This window comes from Paramisgurnus dabryanus, chromosome 8 (assembly GCF_030506205.2).
Source record: "Paramisgurnus dabryanus chromosome 8, PD_genome_1.1, whole genome shotgun sequence".
NCBI classification, from domain to species: domain Eukaryota; kingdom Metazoa; phylum Chordata; class Actinopteri; order Cypriniformes; family Cobitidae; genus Paramisgurnus; species Paramisgurnus dabryanus.
Window position 1 is genome coordinate 8,166,022 of NC_133344.1, and position 22,369 is coordinate 8,188,390.

Below are 22,369 nucleotides of genomic sequence, written 5' to 3' on the forward strand. Positions count from 1 at the left end.
CTAGCTCGACTCGCTCGCCCAGACCCACTAGCTCGACTCGCTCGCCCAGACCTACTAGCTCGAACTCGCTCGCCCACACACATTAGCTCGCCCACACCCATTAGCCCACTAGCTCGACTCGCTTGCCCACACCCACTAGCTCGCCCACACCCACTAGCACGAACTCGCTCGCCCATAACCATTAGCCCACTAGCTCGATTAGCTTGCCCACACCCACTAGCTCGCCCACACCCATTAGCCCACACCCACTAGCTCACCCACACCCATTAGCCCACACCCACTAGCTCGCCCACACCCATTAGCCTACACCCACTAGCTCGCCCACACCCATTAGCCCACACCCACTAGCTCGACTCTCTCGCCCACACCCACTAGCTCGACTCGCTCGCCCACACCCACTAGCTCGACTCGCTCGCCCACACCCACTAGCCCACACCCACTAGCACGAACTCGCTCGCCCACACCCATTAGCCCACACCCACTAGCACGAACTCGCTCACCCACACCCACTAGCTCGCCCACAACCATTAGCCCACTAGCTCGATTAGCTTGCCCACACCCACTAGCTCGCCCACACCCACTAGCTCGCCCACACCCATTAGCCCACACCCACTAGCTCGCCCACACCCATTAGCCTACACCCACTAGCTCGCCCACACCCATTAGCCCACACCCACTAGCTCGACTCGCTCGCCCACACCCACTAGCTCGACTCGCTCGCCAACACCCACTAGCCCACACTCACTAGCATGAACTCGCTCGCCCACACCCACTAGCTCGCCCACACCCATTAGCCCACTAGCTCGATTAGCTTGCCCACACCCACCAGCTCGTCCACACCCATTAGCCCACACCCACTAGCTCGCCCACACCCATTAGCCCACACCCACTAGCTCGCCTCGCTCGCTCACACCCACTAGCTCGTCCCCACCCACTAGCTCGCCCCCACCTACTAGCTCGCCCACACCCATTAGCCCACACCCACTAGCTCGACTTGCTCGCCCACACCCACCAGCTCGACTTGCTCGCCCACACCCACTAGCTCGCCCACACCCACTAGCTCGCCCACACCCACTAGCTCGCCCACACCCACTAGCTCGCCCACACCCACTAGCTCGCCTCGCTCGCCCACACCCACTAGCTCGCCTCACTCGCCCACACCCACTAGCCCACACTCACTAGCACGAACTCGCTCGTCCACACCCACTAGCTCGCCCACACCCACTAGCTCGCCCACACCCACTAGCTCGCCTCGCTCGCCCACACCCACTAGCTCGACTCACTCTCCCACACCCACTAGCCCACACTCACTAGCACGAACTCGCTCGTCCACATGCACTAGCTCGCCCACACCCATTAGCCCACACCCACTAGCTCGCCCACACCCACTAGCTCGCCTCGCTCGCCCACACCCACTAGCTCGCCTCACTCGCCCACACTCATTAGCCCACACCCACTAGCTCGCCCACACCCACTAGCTCGCCTCGCTCGCCCACACCCACTAGCTCGCCCACACCCACTAGCTCGCCTCGCTCGCCCACACCCACTAGCTCGCCTCACTCGCCCACACCCACTAGCACGAACTCGCTCATCCACACCCACTAGCTCGCCCACACCCATTAGCCCACACCCACTAGCTCGCCCACACCCACTAGCTCGCCTCGCTCGCTCACACCCACTAGCTCGACTCGCTCGCCCCCACCCACTAGCCCACACCCACTAGCCCACACCCATTAGCTCGACTTGCTCGCCCACACCCACTAGCTCGCCCACACCCACTAGCTCGCCCACACCCACTCACTCAGTTGCTCGCTCACTCACCTTACTTGATCACTTAACATACAGGCACACTTCTCTTTCTCTCTCACACACTCCCACATTCTCAACTGACTTACTCACACTCAGTCACACACTCACTCAAACACGCTTGTCTGCACACTTACTTGCACATGCACATGCACATGCACATGCACACACACACAAAGTCACACTCACCTTCTTGAAGACTCTTCCATCCTCCTGTAGCTCATCTTCCTCACTCAGCAGCTCTCTGGTGCCCAGGCAGTCATGATCAGGATATTGGCTCACAGATGCTTTCAACACCTGATCAAGCGTGTTCACCCCGGGCTGAACAGACACAGTGAGCTCCCTCAGGGCATTGACGTCCCGGTACGGTCCCGCCACCTGACCGCTCGCCGAGCGGGCTTTTATTCTCCGCGAGCACTCAGACAGAGACTCAGAGTCGGATGATCTCAGCAACAGGTACGGCAGGTATGAGACAAGAGAGTACAGCCAAACCAGCACTCGAAATACGAGCAGCACTACAGGACTCACTTCATGTTTAAACTTCATACTGACACGCAGGAATCTAGACCGAACAAAACAAGAAGAACCTGTGATGCTGATGTCACTTCCTTCTGGTTTATCTTTAGGTCTTGTGTTGTTCCTGCTTCCCTATGATGGGTCCTAAGGGAGGAGGTAACCTGCACCCAAACACACGCTACACGTCAGAACATTCCAGATCTAAGATTTACATCCGATGAAAATTTCACAACTTTGACCCTTTGGCACAACGCGGCTTAACAAAGAAAAGCATGGATCAATGTGAGGAGAGAAAGATTAGAGAGGCAAACAGTGCATGAACATGTGCATAACAACGGCCGGCTTTACAATCTCCGAACAGATTTCAGCACAAATCCAGAAGTGGGAGAAAGGTGACCAACAATATTATTTTTGTACTGTATATTACATCAGCACATTAAAAACAAGCCATCCAGGTTATTAGATTAGCATTTTCTGGTACTGCCACAACACGTTGACACTAAACTATTTATTTCAAAAACTAACAAAAGACCTGGTCTGACAGGTAATAATGGGTACATATTTGCATATACTGTACATTTTCCAGCTACATAAAATCCACAGAAGCTATTTCGGCAGAGATAATAACCTATTATTCACGGTCATCTGTATCTGTAAGGCCAGGAAGACATTTCATCTTCCCAAGCCACAAATATCCCACTCATGCATTCTTGCTCAAGAGACACATGAATAACTCAACAAGTGAATGATATCCGCTGTCCCTTCTCTGCTCCGTTTCCCAGAATCCTGTGCTGGCTTTTTTGACACTTTATTGTTTTCCTTGAGATGTTGAGCAAACATCTAAGCTTGTGTTTTCTATACAAAACAGATTATGAGTCATAATGCCAAGGCCTTAATGGACAAATAGGGGCTATAATGATCTTAAATCTCAATCACACTAAAAACGGTACCTGATGACATCACTGATGCATCTACCACTGGTTCTTATACGCGTCACATGACTGATGCAGAAGTACTTTACGGTAGAGCGCATTCAGTAAAGGGAAGCATGGCTTCACAAACTAGTAATATAATTGCATGGGGCTTGCGACTAAACTTATACTTGAATAGAGAACCAGGCATTTGGGTAAACTTTCTAATTATTTCTCTTTACCTCGATTCACTCAGGTCTTTTTCAGTTTGTTAAAAAGTGGAACTGTGATTATTTAATCTCTTGTCCAATGTGGAAAGTGCAAATCCAAAGCAGAACAATAGGAACGGCAGAGTCTGAAAGAGTCTTTGTATCACAACACTTACCCTCGTACAAAAGAAGGGGTTGAGCGAGAAAGCAAGTGTTACTATTACAGTATGTCATACTCTGTAGCTAACAATGAGCCAAACATGTGTCTGTTTTTGTCAGTTTTTAAGCTCTATATAAATGCATGTACTGTAACTGTATCAGCATGTGGTATCATGTCACAGAAAAAGTCTTATTTCACCACCGCAAACACAGGATAATTGCCTAAATAAATACATTTTTCTGATGTTTAGGCATGGTAACACTTTCGTGCTAATTCAAAACAACCCATACCTCTACTGTGACTTTTTATTTCCAAGATTTTCCCAACAAACAACTCATTAAGTCAAACTCGATTAATCACATACAAAATAAAAGTTTTTTGCATAATTTATGTGTGTGCACTGTGTGTAATTATTTTAAATAAATACATATACACACATTAATGTTTGTATTTAAGAAACATTTACATGTATATTTATATATATTTTATATTATAAATATAAATAAAAAACATACCTACAGTAAATCATTTTTTTTTCTTAAAATTCATACACGTATGTGTGTATTTATATATACATAATATATCCACACAGTACACACAAATCCATATATTATGCAAACACAAACTTTTATTTTGTATGTGATTAATCGCGATTCATCTTTTGACAGCCCTAGACACAAACTTACCGAGCTTCAGTATATGTGCAGGTATAAATATTGTGTAGTGTGTATATCTAACGCAAAAATATGCTATTGGGTATATGATATATAAACATTAAAACTTGAAACAAAAAATTACATGAGCTTTTGTAAGAGATTCATTTATCTATCAAACACTTTCCTTTTGATTACAAACAGTGTTGATATAGCAAAACCTCATTCATTGGGTGGGACAAGTGACATGCGTAGGCGAGAGAAGGTGCGCGCGCGCGAGAGAGAGAGATTGAGAGAGAGAGAGAGAGAGCAGTAGAACTTGAAGAACAGGACTCAAGGCAAGCCAACTGAAAACTTTCAAAATCAAGACTCTGAGATTTTTGGTACAGATCAGGAAACTGAATGGGTTTCATTGCAAAGGATAACAAAAATTTATACAAATAACAAAAAAGTGTTTAAGGTTCCAAATACTGACCACACCTCACTCCTCATGACAACATCATCTATTCATCTGACTGAGACCACACATTATTCTCAACAAAACCAGCTCTGTGTCCGGGAGTCTAATCAAATTTCTTCAGCCAGAATACCCCAGATTCTCTGTCAATTAAAAATGTCCCAGCACACTATAGTCTCTATAAAAGTCTCTCTGCAATCTCTCTAAGAGATCAGATTGAGTTCAAAATCAGACTGATGCTTAGATTCCTAAACAGCCAATAATCTCTATGGAAAGAGCTCACCGGTGAAGTTTGCAATCAAAACTCAACTTTTATATTATAAAATTATAAATATTTTACTCTAAATTCCTAACTATCCTGTTGATGCTAAAAACACTTGACCTCTCCTAAACGTACCTCTGTAACAATTGTAAAAAGAAAAGATCGCACCAAAAGATCCACAACTCAAAAATGTTGAACTCCTACTGCACAGGTTCCTGGAATCCTGCACACATTTTTCTCCCTCTAACTTTTATAAACAAACTTTTCAAGACAAAGTTAAATCAACTTAAATAAGATTCAGCAAAGATAGAAATACAAACAAATCTTTCACTTAAATTATTCCCGCAAAAGAAACACACCTTTCACGTGGCTTCCGATGGGCACCTGCTGCTGCTCACCTGTAAAATCGCACTCGCGCCTGGAGCATCAAACCGGAAGTCTCCGGCGTGCACAACCACAGCGGTTTGTCACAGGAGCGCGAGGGCGTGGATGGCACGCATTCCTCCGCGCGGGCTGTGATTGGATTCTCGGCGGTGGCGCGTGCCAGCTGGGTTCAAGAGAGGTTGCGTGAAGGTCACGAAATCAGTTCACTTCCCGAACAAACATTAAAGTTTATGAAATAGTTTTTATTGTAAAAGAATCGAAACTTTACACCGTCAAATACGCATTTATGCAATCGTTAACCGAAAGCTGGTCATCTGAGATATTAGTCATCAGTTTAACAAATTCTGCATTCCTCCACGTTGCAGTTATATTGTAGACTGAATGCACGCGTTTTTGATCATGTGTTAATAAATGTAAAACTGTGCCTGGCCTAAACATCACTTTTGATTATTTTGTCTCATCATCATCAGGAATAGTACAAGAGAGAGAGAGAGAGAGAGAGAGAGAGAGAGAGAGAGAGAGAGAGAGAGAGAGAGAGAGAGAGAGGAGGGAGGGAGAGAATTATTTTTGCAGATAATATGCTAATGATAAAATTGGCAAGTAATGTATTAATAATTTCCCGTTTTCTTTAATTTATTTTCCTCATTTCAATACCTTATGGGTGTGCATTAACCAAAGCTGCTTTGCAATGATGTTAAACTGTGAATTGTGCTATAAGATTTAGTTACAATACACTAATACGGAGACATGAGAAAATATGTTTTTAATACCCCTATACTGGACAGGGTTTTATATAAAAATTTAAATAGCTTCAAGTTTGTCATTAATGTTGCTTTTCATACCGTTTCAACTTATTTGGCCAATGTACAGTTTTATAAAGATATACAGCTCTATCTAGTGGTTGTAAAATAAAACTACAGTAAACCCACAAAGAAGAGGAAATACTTGTAATTCTGGATATTTATAACCTCGTTAATGGGGCAAATTGTATAGTTTTTAATGGGCCTAACTTGATGTTAGTCACTTACACAAATATGTGACCCCTGCTTTCAGCCATTGATTGAAATATTTTACATGACCTTACTCAGTCAATATTAAAAGATATCAAGGTTATATTTTCACACAATGATCTTAACATTGTGTAGGAGGATTATGTAAATAACAAATAAATGGTTTTAGCTGGGTTTTACAGGCAGGATCAGAAATTGAATGTTGTATTAACCTGATGTCTTTTTATTTTATATTTGAGTATCAATGTATACATACCGTACAAACCTGTCTCTTAAGGATATTTATTATACTTTTTAAAAAAGATTTCCAGTCTGAATATGTACAATCAATAGACAGAAATTTAAATGAATGTATTGTAACCAATGCGGCAACAAATATATATTTTTAAATATAATTTTAAATATATTTCAAAATATATTTGCTGAAATATATTTTGAAATATGTTAATAAAAATGTATTTTCACCAGTATATTTTTTAAGTATTTTGAAATATATTTTAAAAATACATTTTTTCACGTCAAATTGGAATTTGGTATAAAAACTTTGTACAAACCTGTAAACATAGTTGTAAAGGTTAAAATTTTGTATATTTTTAACTGCAAAATGTACTTTATAAAATTTTTGATTTTATACAAACATTTATATTTTGGCCAAAAAAATTATATTTATATTTTTTGCCATATATAAATTGTAAAATGAGGAATGTATTTGTTGCCCCTGAAATAAATTTTGAAATATATGTTGATATATGAAGGTTAAAACTAAATATATGTTCAAATTCAAAAATATATTTAAGCTTTACTTTCTTCAAATGTATTTAGCATAAATTTAAAACATATTTTTGCCCAGAGAATTTTTTTTATGTATGGAAAGAGGAAAATGTGAATTTCACTGAATTGTTTAATAAAACCACTCAAGGACACAAGAAGTTCAAAATAAATAATTTATATTCAGTAAGATCTGCTTAAACTCTTAACAGCTACATCATTATTTTTTCTTCTTAAGACACAAACAGATCATGCCGTGTTTTCCACATCTCATCTGCCTTCAGTTTTACCGTTGACGTTTTTCCCTACTTCTGTAAAAACTAAACAAAACACAATAAAACATACAAACATAAAACCTTCAAATGTTACTTTCTAGTAAATGTTACAGTATTTCATAAATATTAATGTCACAACTTCTTCATTTCTGACATCAGGTCAGTGATTATTTAAAGGAATATAACAGGCAGAGAGAGGAACGGCCACATAAAACTATGGAGGGAGAGCAAAACCCGTTCAAAGACAGAGACAACATACAAACCGATGAGGACAAGAAGACAGATTTATAACAAAATTGTTTCTCACATTTATGCAGGTAGAAAGCATAAAGAACCATCTGGTTTGCCAATACATTATTTTCTGCAACCAAATGTACATAATAAATACAAAACAGAAATGAATGTGATTTCAATGTAAACTTTGACAACAGTTCATGCGTACCAACAGGAACTTCATGCATTTGCACATCAGAGACACATGTACAAAAAACAGCACATTTACAGTAATGAAGAGAGTCTAGCAGCACACAGACATCATTTTCAAAACATGTGAAGACGTGTGTTAGAGAAGACAAGACAAATCAACCCTTCACACAGTCCAAAAAACAAGACAGATCACAACTACAGTGTCATTTACTCATGAGACAAATATTCATTAGAAATAAATGAATAAATATTATACAGCCTTTGGCCCAGAGCACAAGAAGATTTTTACAGAGAAATATTATTTGTAATTCAAGAATCAATGAATGAATGAAGATAGATAGATAGATAGATAGATAGATAGATACCGGATGGGCAGTACCCTTTAGAAAGCTCCTTATATGTACCATACAGTAGACATTTGGTACCAATTTGTACTAATATGAGCTCTTTAGGTACAAAGATGTAGTTTTTGAAAGGGTATCACCTCAGTGATCGCTTTTGTACCTTCTTCTGATAGTGTAAATAGACATAAGTTATAACACAACATTTGCTGACTATGAGAATATCTAAAGATCTCGGAAATAGTTATCAAAACCATCTATTCAATAACTACTGGTCGATTTGAGTCAACTGGAAATAGAAAAATCACCCACTGAAAATGTCACAAAGTCGTTTTCCAAAAAGTGTTACAAATCTTTTGACATTAACAGAGTCGTATAAAGAGTAAACATCCGACATTCAGCGTAAAAAGGGATTTCTACTGAATCAATCTCGATTTCTACAGCAGTGACTATTGGAATCGGTCCAAATGCTTGACAAACTCAAAGACTGTGACAAATAACACAAAATGAAAGCAGAAACTCTGGACCTTCACCAAAAACTCCTGACTCATTTTCTTACATTTATTGCACATTCTCATTGTAGTGTTCAACAAAAGCAGTGGTCCTCAAACTTTTCGGTGCATAGCCCCCCTAACTAAAAAAATCATTGTTGCACTGTAAAAAATACTTTGCTGCCTTAAATTTTTTTGTTGAATCAACTCAGATTTACAAGTCATGTCAACTTACTATTATTTATCTTGACTAGAGATGAGTTGTTATAACTACAGGTGAGTTGTTATAACTTATAAAATTAAGTTGACTTTTCTCAACTATATTTTATAAGTTGTGACAACTCATCTCTGTTGACATGACTTGTAAATCTGAGTTGATTTAACAAAAAATTTTAAGGCCGCAAAATATTTTTTACAGTGTGCACTTAATTTTTTTATTTAATTTCAACTTTCTTGACAAGTGAGGAGTTGGTATAAATAAAAAAATTAAGTTGAATAAACTTAAGTTAATAGCAACTTCTTACAATTAAAAAAAGTTTAAATGAAATCAAGTTGTTTGAACTTAAACGTTTAAGTGCATCAAAGATTTTTACAGTGTACATTTTTAACCCAGACATTATTTTTACTTAAACAATGACGTAAACATCACATAATATTTACATTTTTGGACATATACTTTAAAAATCTTGATTAATTAATTTAACTTTTAAGTGTATAAGATTCATTAAACTAAAACATTCAAGTGAAATGAATTTAAATTATCAGTAAATGTTGTGAGGAATACCCATAATCATTTCTGCCTGAATATTTTGTTTATTTATGCCTTTTCACAGAATAAGACCCTTACTTAAAAAGTTGTTAATACACAAAAAAGGATGTGTTAATTTCTAAGACATTGTTTTGTGTTATCCTATTTAACACATTATGTGTCATTTCGTGTTGATTTTATGTTCAAATAAATAAAAGGAACAACACAAGATTTGTTAAAACAACACAAAGTGTGTTGTTCCAAAAATAACACAGAGATGTGTCTAGTTAAGGACAACACATTAGATGTTATTTATTAAATAACTTAAATAAATTAAATTTATTAAATTTTTTGAAGAGTGCAGGTTTTAGCTATTATATTTATAATTTAAAAATTAAATAGAAAAAATAGAAAATCATTGAACTGAGTTAACTACTGTAAGTGGAAATGTTGGACAATTGATATAAAAAATTATTTCAAGTTTAATAAACTTTAATCAAATATAGTGGAATTTCTTGAAATTTTAACATATACATTATTTTAGTTCACATTACTTCATTTTTTGGGGGAAAAACTTTCCTCTAATGTTTTAAGATGAATTCAACTTGTCTGGGTTTACAGTGAATGGTGCATCCTTTCGTGGCAAATTAACGTCATAAAATAATCTAAAACTAAAATTTTAATTAAACAAAACATATTAAATAATACAATATAGTGCTGTTAGTTAGTAGCCTTATTTCTCTGAGGTTTAATTATGGAGAATTTATGATTATTCTATTGTTAAAAATTCATAAAAGTGGGACTCTTGGTACCATCTTATGCCCCCCAGTTTGAGAACCACTGAGCTAAAGAAAAGCTTAAAGCAAGCGACAGGGTTGTACGGAGCCCCTATGGGACATGGAGCAAAAATTTTATAAAGTTTAGTTTCGCGTGAAACTAAACTTTAGATTTTTTTTATGTCACCTTAGGGGCTCGGTAGTGTTGAATAGGCACGAGAAGAACTGAAAGGGTTTTACCGTGACGCCAGTGCACACAACAAACCACACGACGTATTGCTGATGCTCAGGGGATGACAGCATATTGCACGCTTTGACTGAATCATTTTGGTTTCTGTTGCACTCGAAGAAACACAAACAGCTTTGATACAGAACACAATACAGAGACAATAAAAACATGGTTATGCTTCATTATTAAATGATTAATAAATAATAAATAAGTGTCTTAGTTAAGTCCCTTAAGGCAATTATTGGACAGGAAACAAAAGACAGATACTGGTTACTGTTAATGCAGGAGTTTTCCATCATTAATGTTACAGATATGAAAACCTCTAAACTATTATTTTATACCCTTACCATCATCTAAACTAAAATAAAGTTGCCACGGTTGTAAAGTTTTAAACTAATGACCAAATGAGTAACAGTCTGTTTGTGAAATATCTGAAGCTGAACGTGTGAAACTGAACATCGCAGTCAGTGGATTATATCTCTCATTGCTGAACTGTAAACAGAGACGATATTTAAAATGAAAAATCAAACACGCAGAGGAAATAAAAACAGATGATACCATTCGAAGATGCCAAAGTAAAACTATTTACACTTGCTCTTCAATAAATTAATGTTTAAGTTAATATATTAAATAAGATGTTTGCAAACCAGGATTACTGACCTCAGAGCAGTGCTTATATATCACAAACCACACAAATCTGACACAGGCAGCCATCATCATTATTTTCTTTCATCTAATGTAAATGAAAACATTGTCCATTTTAGCAACAAACATTGTAAACTTCAAATTCATGCATGTCTTTTGATTCAAAGCATGCCATTTATAGTTCTGCCAACACGTGGTCCATCATGCAGACCACAGACAAAAGTCCAGACCTGGAGGCCAAAACCAGGAGGACGACACACCACACACAATAGCTTTATACAAACACCTACAGACCGGACAGACGTAAAAAAAACCCTTACGTATACGTAAACGCACAATCCTGAGTGCTCTACAGTAAACATTTTATTGTGAATCTGTCAGGAACCGAAACGCTTTCAGATTCAGGCATGACTATTTAAGGGACGATCAGCTTTCACATTAACAGCCAGTAAGTTGGTGAACCTTCCAGCATCTTCGTTCAGTAGCACGAAAAGCTCCAGACAGGTTTACGCAATATGAATAGTGAAAGACAAGTCTGGTCTTAAAATCAAAAGATTTAGCCTCGAGAAGTATTTTAGATTTTTCTTTTCAAATCTGAGGTGATATGCGAGCATGTTTTTCTATGATTCACCTTTTTAAGTCACACAAATAAACGTGAACTCACATCTTGTGGTCAAGCAGATCAAGACAGAAAAAGTCTCAGTTTGTTTGAAGGAGACAAGACTTGTTTATCTCCAAAACGTCTGAATAACACTGTTGTAGTTTCACATACAGTACAGTACATCACATCACACCAGGCAGCGATGTGAAATAATCGGTGTCCGAAGTCAGAGACGATATGGAGATGCAAATGCATGATCTTCTGGAGACCAAAGTCATCATTGTGATGTCATAAAGAGAAGATTTCCATTGCATTCGTTAAACTACACCATTTGAGTTGAATATGCATTTACGTGTCATTTCTGGACACGGTCGATTTAAACTAGAAGGCTGTGACTATGTTTCAGAGGTTCATTTAGATTCACTTCCTTCTTTTATTGTCAAAGTTTTGTCGTCTGATACACATTTTGGGCTTCTGACAGATTTCTGGCAGTGACGATATCGATGCAAAACAAATATCAAGCCGTTTAAAGTATGAGCAGTCCAAATGCCTTTTTTCTGAAAGCCGTGCCGGATCTTCATTTTCTAATATTGACATTATTAGTGCAGGAGTTTCGTGGACATTGTGTGCTACCGTTTGATGTCAGAACATGATATTGAATTAATTTTGTAATACCTCAAAGTGACTCTAAATGGTTGCATTTGCTTTGTAAGATCTCCTTGACCATCATGATTGACAGCAAACTGTAAACCCAGGTTTAGCGGAAATACTTCAAAGTATTCAAACAAGAGCGACATTTGGCGTGCACTGCAAATTCATCAATTGTTTGTCACAAATGTCCTTGAAAGATGTGACAGTGTTTAAAATGTTACCTATCTACATGAAACACAAGCTTATTCTTGTGCCCTTGAGCTGAAGGGACGACGAGATTAAAAATGAGACTATTTTACAGCAGTTTTCTTCCTTCTTCACATCCATACTTGTCTCTCTTTGCTACATACAAGGTTTCTTTTATCTCCATCTTTCACTTTTTCTCTCTTTATGTATATTTTTTATATTAGTGTAGTACTAGTTAGTAGGTCTGTGTATGAATGAAGATGCATTCAGCTAATGAAACATTGGCATTGGCTTTCAGGCTCATAACCCTTGTACGTATCAGTATGTGTGTATTGTGTGTTCACGCTTTCATTTGTTTGTCGTGTGGATGTTTAGAAACCCTGGATGTGGCAATAGGCCTCCAGGCTGGAGAACAGGATATACAGGAACCACAGACCCAGAAAGAGGATGATAGTGATGATGCGTGAGCTTCGGGGGCCGCCCAGCTCTCCCCCGATAGACGGCCTGCGCCGAAACAACAGCACCCCCATGCAGACGAAGGCGAAGACGGTGAAAAGCGTGACGGAGAAGGCCAGCGACCCGGGGTCCACTTCAAACTTCTTGCCCTGGGCGGCCCAATAAATGGCCGCCACGGACCAAGCCACTCCGATGCCCAGAAACACATTGACGGCGTTGCTGCCCGTGACGTTTCCCACGGAGGCGTCGGCGTACTGATCCTGAACCGCGGCTACTTTACTTGCAAACGTGTCTGAGACAGAGAAATAAAACATGATATGTACATATTTTAATGCATTCCAACCGTAATTATATTTGACACATTCATACACACCTGGGATAGATGTGCCCAGAGCTACGAACACCACCGCCGTGACCGTGTCGCGAAGCCCTATGGTGCAGCCGAAGTGCGACGCCAGGTCTCCGATGACGGCAGTGAGGAGGCCGATTACAGTGATGGATACCACGAAGCAAGCCCAGCCGTTCCAATATTCTGTGGGTGGAACGAACGCAAACAGAACCTTCCAGAAGACCGTCAGGAAGTGCATGATGTAATCGGAGCAGGACGGGAGATGCTGCTCTCTGCCCTCCTCTTCATCTTCATCACCGTTACCTGAGGATGATGCACAATATTAACACACTAAACAATCGCTTTCATGCAAATAGATATAACCACACACTGGAGATCTCCAAATTATGGGTGAGACCTCCGAATAGGGGTGTGTAGTATTTGGGTTGGTCAACGGTTAAACTCCATGCCCTTTAGAAGCTCCCGTCCTGTTTTGAAGTTCGGAAATCTGGAGGTTCCAGTTGTATTTACCATAAAAAACCATAAGGGGGCAGTCCTAAATCATTTATATTCAGCTGCAGACACTAAACATCTCCATAGATCTGGGGCCGTATTCACAAAGAATTTTAAGGCTAAAAGTAGCTCCTAACTGGCGAATTTAGGAGCAACTCCTAAAAATAATGGGCGTGTCACTCCTAAATTTAGGACTCCTAATTTTTTTCACTAAGAGTAATTCACAAAGCATTTTAGCCCTAAAAGTAGCACCTAAGTCTGGGACAGCTTAAAAGAAGTCGAGAGGACTCCTAACTCACTAAGACCTATTCACAAAGGATCTTAAAATGTCTTAGGTGCTGATCCTCCTTAAAATGGACAGTTTCACCAACTCAAAAGCATTGCACATAACACTTAAAAGCACACTTTAATGTAAGCATATTGTTTATGACATTTGTTTCTTAATTCATTACATTCATGACAAGCAGGAAGTTTTTTAGAATTACATGAAACAATAATGATATTAAATATTTAATATTATAGGCATACCTGTTGCCATGCTAGTCTGTTTAAAGGCTGCAATCTCAACCCTCTACTGCGATTGTAATGCATATACCACCGCCTCTCGCATTCGTCCGGGGTCCGCGACATAAGCGGGAATGTTGCATTGATCTGCAACAAATCCTCTCCCCAGTGATGCGCGGGTTGATCCGAAATGAGCGGATGCATGCGGTCACCCGAGGCTTTGGAACAGCTTACCTCTCTATATTAGACAGGCTCTAACTCTTCCTGCTTTTAAATCGGACCTAAAAACTTATTTATATGGTTTGGCATTTGATGCTATGTGAGAGCTGCATTTTTTTTATTGTTTTACTGTCTCTTGATGTTTTTCTGTTATGGTGTTAGCTGTTTGTATCTTTGATATTTTATTCTGCTTGTGTACAGCACTTTGGGGAACACTTGCTGTTTTTAAAAAGTGCTTTATAAATAAACTTTGACTTTTGACTTTTTGACTTTGACCCGCGGTCACGAGTCATCCAAAAATATTTTTTATGATATTCGGGTCGCGTTCGGTCAGGTCGTTTGAAATAAAGATGGCAATTAACTATTAAACAATTACTACTTAAAAAAAATGCTGGCCAGGGAGCGGGTCGGGTACACGATTTATTTTTTATTTTTTGCGGTCCGAGTTGCGGGCGGGTTAGTTGAAAACGTTGGTCGGGTGCCAGTTGTTTTGTACATTGACCCGCGCATCACTTTCTCGCATGTCTCACGCTTAGTTTTGCTTGATATCTCAGTGCCGAATTTCCCTTTTATTACGTTTCTTTTTTCCAGCACCAACTGGGCCAGCAGCAGTAACTGATCCTGCATCCATGCTTTCTTTTTCGTTTTGGCGAGTTCCACCATCATTTATTTATTACATTAGGCAGGCTTCTTTAATATGGGCAACATTTCCTTGCTTTAAGTAGTCTACTTAGGCTAATAGGATGTACATTAATCAAGCAAGTGTTAATGCAATGTCGTTTTATTATTAGGCAATTGGCGGTTTTCATTTACATTAGGCTTGATTTAATTTAATTTAATTGAATTTAATTCACGACTTTTCTTTAATATATGCATTTCGATGGCATTACTATTATTATTATTTTGTATAGGACACAGACATATTTCGATGTTGTAATTCCATGATTTGGTTCGTCTGTGTTATGTTCCGCATGACAGCCCTGTCATCTAACAACCAATCACCGTGGTCATTGCGAGGCAGCTCGTGCATGAGAATTGACGTCATCCGTAGCAACGAAGACTCACTCTTAGTTTAGGAGTAATCATTTTTCCTTACTAAAAGTAGGTCTGAAAGGCGTTGTGAATAACTTTTAAGAGAAAACTCCTAGCTAAAATCTTTTAGTGCGATTTAGGAGTACTCTTAGTGATAAGATAAAATGCTTTGTGAATACGGCCCCTGACCATTACAGATACATGTATTAATTTTAAAAGATAACTAACCTGCTGTATAAGATAAATATTTCATGAACATTTACATATATGCATTTTGGCTAATGCTTTTATTTAAAGGTACACTCCACTTTTTTGAAAAAATATGCTAATTTTCCAGCTCCCCTAGAGTTAAACATTTGATTTTTACCGTTTTGGAATCCATTCAGCCGATCTCCGGGTCTGGCGGTAGCACTTTTAGCATAGATTAGCAAATTCCATTGAATCCTATTAGACCATTAGCATCGCGCTAATCAATAACCAAAGAGTTTTGATATTTTTTCTATTTAAAACTTGACTGTTCTGTAGTTACATCGTGTACTAAGACCGATGGAAAAATAAAAGTCTGGTGCTACCACTTTTAGCATAGCTTAGCATAATCCATTGAATCTGATTAGTCCATTAGCATTGCGCTAACAAATAACCAAAGAGTTTTGATATTTTTCCTATTTAAAACTTGACTCTTCTGTAGTTACATCGTGTACTAAGACCGATGGAAAAATAAAAGTCTGGTGCTACCACTTTTAGCATAGCTTAGCATAATCCATTGAATCTGATTAGTCCATTAGCATTGCGCTAACAAATAACCAAAGAGTTTTGATATTTTTCCTATTTAAAACTTGACTCTTCTGTAGTTACATCTTGTACTAAGACTGACGAAAAATTAAAAGTTGTGATTTTCTAGGCAGATATGGCTAGGAACTATACTCTTATTCTGGCGTAATAATCAAGGACTTTGCTGTCGTAACATGGCTGAAGGAGGCACAATGATATTACGCAGTGCCTTAAAATAGTCACCTTAGTAACTTTTAATAGCTGGGGACTATTTTCGGGCATCACTGCATCTCCTGCAGTCATGTTATGGCAGCAAAGTCCTTTATTATTACGCCAGAACGAGAGTATAGTCCTAGCCACATCTGCCTAGAAAATCACAACTTTTAATTTTCTGTCGGTTTTAGTTAGTACACGATGTAACTACAGAAGAGTCAAGTTTTAAATAGGAAAAATATCAAAACTCTTTGGTTATTTTTGAGCGTGATGCTAATGGTCTAATCAGATTCAATGGATTATGCTAAGCTATGCTAAAAGTGCTAGCGCTAGAACAAATCAAATATTTAACTCTAGTGGAGCTGGAAAATTAGCATATTTTCGAAAAAAGTGGAGTGTCCCTTTAAAGTGACTTAAAGTGCATTCAAGCCATAAAGTTTTAACACTATGTGCATTTCCTGGGATCAAACCCATGATCTTATGCACTGCTAATGCAATGCTCTACCAACTGAGCTAACCTGTAACATTAAAACTTAAAAATTTTGTCATAATTAACTTTCATGTGTTTCACAAGTGCATGACATTTTTTTCAAATACTAAGATAATGCATTATGTCTAGTGTGGATTTTTATACCATGCAAGCTGAAGATAAATCATGCAAATAATGACTAAATTCACATGTTCCAGTAAATTCATTTGAGTCTCTAGATGTTGCCGCATGTAAGAGTCTCATTATGGTTTCACGCTTGAGAATCACAGAGGGAATAAAATGAATTCGGTGTGATTCATACATCATGAATCACCCAACACAAGCGGATGTGTTATCAGACCTGCGCTGACGGTCACGGCCTCCACAAACTGCTCTCTCCACGAATGAGTGCCAATCAACAGCGCCAGGTTGGTCTTCTTGATCAGTTTATCAACGGTGCTCTGAAACACAAGTGACAAACCAAACGATCATGTTTTCATGAGGTTGCTCAGATGATCCAGTTAATGTGGCTCATATAAGACACTGCTCATATATGTGACTCTGTGACATCCCGGCTAAAGTCTCACAATCTAATAATTAGATCATGAGCATCAAAGTTTGATTTCAATCTTTGACACAACTCAATCAATATTAAAGATATCAATGTTATATTTTCACAGAATGCTCTTTACATTATGTAGGAATATTGTATGAAGTAAAAAGTCACCGGAAAATTCATTTAGATGGGGTTTTACAATCAGATTGAAATAAAAAACCTGATTGTTCACCCTGATAAATATCCCATTTCTGCATATAAAAGTGACATAGATTAGAAGTGTAAAAACGGATGTCACACAGAACTAGAAGAGTTTACTCTGTTTTGAAGCATTACATTACTCTTCTTTCTTATTTTCTTGTCTTGATTTCCAGCATAAATATATAAACATTCCTAAATCGAGATACATTTACTTGAGAAGCAAAACGACATAGAAATTAAGTGCTGTTTTCAGAGAAATTAAAATTATGAAATTATAAAAAATTGACAATTGAGCGAGTTTATGTTTAAATCGGGTAAAATTATTTGCCAGTAGGCTAAGAAATATAAATTTGAATTAAGTTTATTGAATTTCTTACCCCACTGAGTTTTTTACCTGCATAAACTAAAATTAATTTTCATAATGTTTTTCAAAACATAAGACTTAAAGGCGGAGTGAACGTTATCTGAAAAACGCTTTGGAAAAGAGAGTCGGGCTGACAACCAAAACACATTTGTAGCCAATCAACAGTAAGGGGCGTGTCTACTAACCAACATTGTTGCCTGGGTGGGTGTATCAAAAGAAGGTCCAGATTCTATTGGGTTAGGGGTGTGTTTGTGTAGGTGATTTTAAATGTCAACACTGGCTTTCAGAGATCATGGACCCTGCCTTTAATCTCCTTGGTCAATTTGCTACAAATACACATATGAGGAGTTCAGATGAAAAACCCTCTAAGTGGGCGATCACACCAAACGCGTTTATGGCAGTTGCTTTTTTGACTGATTTTTATACGCACTGTTTATGCGTGCACCACGCGGTTTTGAAGGAAAAGCACACAATATCATTCACGTTTTTTCATTGTCCAATCAAATGAGGGGAAAGGCGGGCCTTTCACTGTGGTGATGGAACATTAGAGTTGCTTTTTTATGCACCTCCTGCGTGTTTATGCACCTCTCACCCTCAATCAAGGTCAGAGCAAGCGCCCTCTTTTTTCTGCTAATATGACAGTTAACAGCGAAAGAGCGCGCACACTTCAATATTTGATTGACAGGACAGCTGCATCGGTGGTTGCCTAGCAATATATAAAGTCACCAAAAGAGAAGGCCCGCCTCTCCCCTCATTTGATTGGACAATGGAAAGAAGTGAATGACGTCAGGCAATTTTCCACTCTTAATGCTACTTTAAAAACACGTGCTGCCGTAGGCGGCAATAACTCAAGGCGTTTGGTGCGCATAACCGTGGAAAAACATTCAAAAAAGGCGCCTGCAACTGCCATAAATGCATTTGGTGTGATTGGCCCCTATGTGTCTGACCTGTTTTCTGGTAAATGAGCATTTAATTATCAGACTCTTATGTTTAGGTTCAGTATTTTCACTTTAATGGCAATGAAAAGTTTACTAGTCAGTAATTGAATTGCCTTATTTTCACAAATGTCACTTTAGTCATTTCATTGGTATTTAACAAATTTGATATGTCATTGTACGGAGCCCCTAAGGGGACATGGAGCAAAAAAATCGAAAGTTTAGTTTCACATGCTCACGCGAAACCTTGATGTGCAGATTTTTTTTTTTTAAGTTTAGTTTCATGTGCTCAGGTGAAACTTTCATGTGCACGAAAGTTTCACGTGAGCACATGAAACTAAACTTTAGATTTTTTGCTCCATGTCCCCCTTAGGGGCTCGGTATCATTCACTGGAAAAAGTGCATGCAAGCTTTTTCGGCAGAAACATCCACTTTAAAAAAAAATCAACTTGCAAAATCACTACTGATGCAACTAGAAACATTGCAAGTGATGAAAGTCAGCATTCAAATGGAAAAACAAAGATACTGATCTATATACTACACTGTAAAAAATGAGAAGTTGGTTCAACAATTGATCAAAAATATTTGTAGTCACAAAAATTGTAATCAATTTAAAATTTCACTTTAGTTACACTTTAGGTGAACATTTTAAGTAATTTTTTTTTTACATTTTAAGTGTTACCAATTAAAGTAATTTTTTAAGTTGAACCAACTTTTCACTTTTTACAGAGGCGCTGTGCTGTATGTGTCTGCCATATTTTGGTTGCATTCAGGTTCAAGTACTCAAAAGGGACACAAGTTTGTAATCCACAATTGTTTCAAATACGGCTTCCTTGAACATAGAGGACTTCTTGAATTGTAAGTATTTGCTAAACGTGTATTACATGTTGAGAGCATTTGGTTAATATCATTATCTCATTTTTGACGTAAATGGCGTTTAGCGGTTTTGCATATGTGCTCTTAAAGAGCACCTATTGTCCGATTCCCGTTTTTAAATTTCCGTTGGTGTGTAAGTGTGTATCAGTCCATGTAAACGATATGGAAATGGTTCAAACCCCAAAGTAAACAATGACGCGAGTTATCGTCTCCAGCGTAAATCTTTTTTCATGGACTACAACAAACATACGGATCGTAGGCAATAGTTTACTTCCTGGGATTGGTGATGCAGACAAGATCGACATTATCATAATTCCTCCCGATTGGACAAAAGCCGGTAAGTTAACTCCTGTTAGCATTGCATTTTGAGCGAATCTTTCAAACATAGTAAGGAGTGTCACATTTCCGTCTGACATCAGAGGTATTCAGACCAATCACAACGTACAGATTAGCTGGCCAATCAGGGACACAGAGCTTTTCAATACCGTGCGTTTCAAAAAGAGAGTAAAATCTGGAGCTACAAAAAATGTACGGTATGTGGAAAATAAATTTTTAACCATAAACCACGCAAACACATTTTATTATACCAAATACACAAATTTTTTTAGCAATGAAATAGGTGCACTTTAATATCTTGATTTAAGAATTTTCAGATATTTATACTGGAAAACAAGACGAAAAACTGAAAAAAGACATTGATTTTATTATGCAGTGTAGCACCACTTATCTGATCCATTTACCGTTTTTAAAGGTGACATAGAATGATTGAACGGAGTATTTATCCTTGTTCTGTGATGTGAAATGTAGACAAAACTTTCTTTGTTTGGGTCTGTAATGCCTTAGAAGCTTCCTAAAAACCTCTCTCAGATAGCTCTATTAGGGTGGGGGATTTTAAACAAGTGGTTTTGCACCTATTTGGCTCCCTCTACTGGCTTAACTTGCAATCTCATTACTGATTGGCTGACTTTACTGCCACTCAAAAAATTTAACCAATTATTTTAAAGTGGAGGGGCAGTGAGATGCCTGTGATGTCATAAGCATCAGTTTTTCAGATTGGGCCGTTTTCTGGCTGACGTTTCTAAAAGAGGAATTTCTATGAGACTGAGATGTTTAGCATGTTTAGCACTTTTTGTATGTTTGTGAATGCGGGAATACTACCATTATTCAACAAAGACAAGGTAAAAATGGTTTTTCATTCTCTGTCCCCTTTAAGGCCGTTTCATATGGTACGCGGCAACTGCGAGTGTTTAGTTCTTTTTCAATAGGAGACGTGCGGAAAGCGCCAAAACGGGGGCGGTTACCGAAGTGAAGCGGAGTTGGTCCACACGCCTTGCTCGTGCACCCAAAATCCTATTCCTTTTAAGGACACAGCACTTCATGGCAGGCGCCGTTGAAGATACACACATTTGCACAAAAATGCTGCAAAAAACTCTTCCAATACAAAAGAAAAGCTGAAGCCGCGTGCAGTGTGAGACGACCTTTAGTCATTTTTAGTATACGTGTTCCCTAGGATCAAACGCACAATGTTTGTGTTTCTTAATGCTATCAATTGAGCTACATCACAATACATCCTTTCATCCATAAAAATCCCTGTGTAAGAGTTTCAAATGTTATCTTTGTATATAGTCAAACATCCATCATATAAAATCATCCTTTTTCATCCACTGCAGCAGAGATGAAAAGTATTTGTGTGCAGTTAGTATCTGCATGCTGGGAACTCCTCCTTAATGAACATGCATGTTTCATGCTACAAATCAAATGACCTACATAAGAAGCCCTACTGTATGCTGTACATGAATCAGACTTTAGCATGAATTGTTTCACCATGTTACCCCCTGTCGTGCCATTTTAGACGCTAGACAGCAGGTGAGCTAAATAAATGATATCACCAACAAATGACTGCTCTATTTGCTCTAAAATTGCTTATTGACAGACTAGGTGGTTGCTAGGGCTCAATAGGTGGTTGCTAGGCAGTTCAAGGTGGATGCAGGCTGTTGCTAGGCGGCTCTGGATGATTGCAAAGTCGTTGTTAGGTGGTTGGTACGGGTTTGCCCTGCAGTACTTACAAAGTTGTCTACTTGAATACGAATGCATTGTGAATACCATCACGGGACTGCTAGTCCATACCTTGAATTCATAAGATTCCTCGATTACCACCTCCAGTTGACTGTGCTCTCCTAAAATGGGCTTCCCCATCTCTGCTATCCTCCGTGCCTCCTCTTCCTCGGCGCTCAGTTCCCCCTCAGGACCATCTGAGACACCAGACAAGAAGAAAGACAAAGAAGAGGATAAGATACAACAGACAGGAAATCGAGGGCATACCCTTTACCTGTCAATCAAAAAGACAACAGCTAGGTACATCACAACACACACACACTGTACACACACTGTACACACACAAACAAAACGACAAGGTTTAAAAATTGA

The 22,369-nt window shown here is 38.8% G+C and overlaps 2 protein-coding genes across 6 annotated transcripts in view; both read right to left on the bottom strand.

Annotated features, from left to right (window-relative positions):
• Positions 1-5,449, bottom strand: part of acsl3a (acyl-CoA synthetase long chain family member 3a) — a 32,614-nt gene extending 27,165 nt beyond the window's left edge. The window contains exons 1-2 of one of the 2 annotated variants that reach the window (XM_065280463.1): positions 5,334-5,449; positions 1,996-2,483 (exon numbers count right to left, since the gene is read on the bottom strand). In XM_065280463.1, the coding sequence (XP_065136535.1) occupies positions 1,996-2,352 (357 nt within the window). In that variant the 5' untranslated portion in view covers positions 2,353-2,483; positions 5,334-5,449. The remainder of the gene's footprint in view (positions 1-1,995; positions 2,484-5,333) is intronic. The other variant, XM_065280464.2, reaches the window with a different exon arrangement.
• A 1,849-nt stretch (positions 5,450-7,298) lies between these two features.
• slc8a2b (solute carrier family 8 member 2b) overlaps positions 7,299-22,369 on the bottom strand; it is a 144,782-nt gene continuing 129,711 nt past the window's right edge. For all 4 annotated transcript variants that reach the window (XM_065280474.1, XM_065280471.1, XM_065280472.1 and 1 more), the window contains 4 exons: positions 22,070-22,194; positions 17,372-17,471; positions 13,335-13,613; positions 7,299-13,253 (listed from right to left, as the gene is read on the bottom strand). In XM_065280474.1, the coding sequence (XP_065136546.1) occupies positions 12,877-13,253; positions 13,335-13,613; positions 17,372-17,471; positions 22,070-22,194 (881 nt within the window). In that variant the 3' untranslated portion in view covers positions 7,299-12,876. The remainder of the gene's footprint in view (positions 13,254-13,334; positions 13,614-17,371; positions 17,472-22,069; positions 22,195-22,369) is intronic.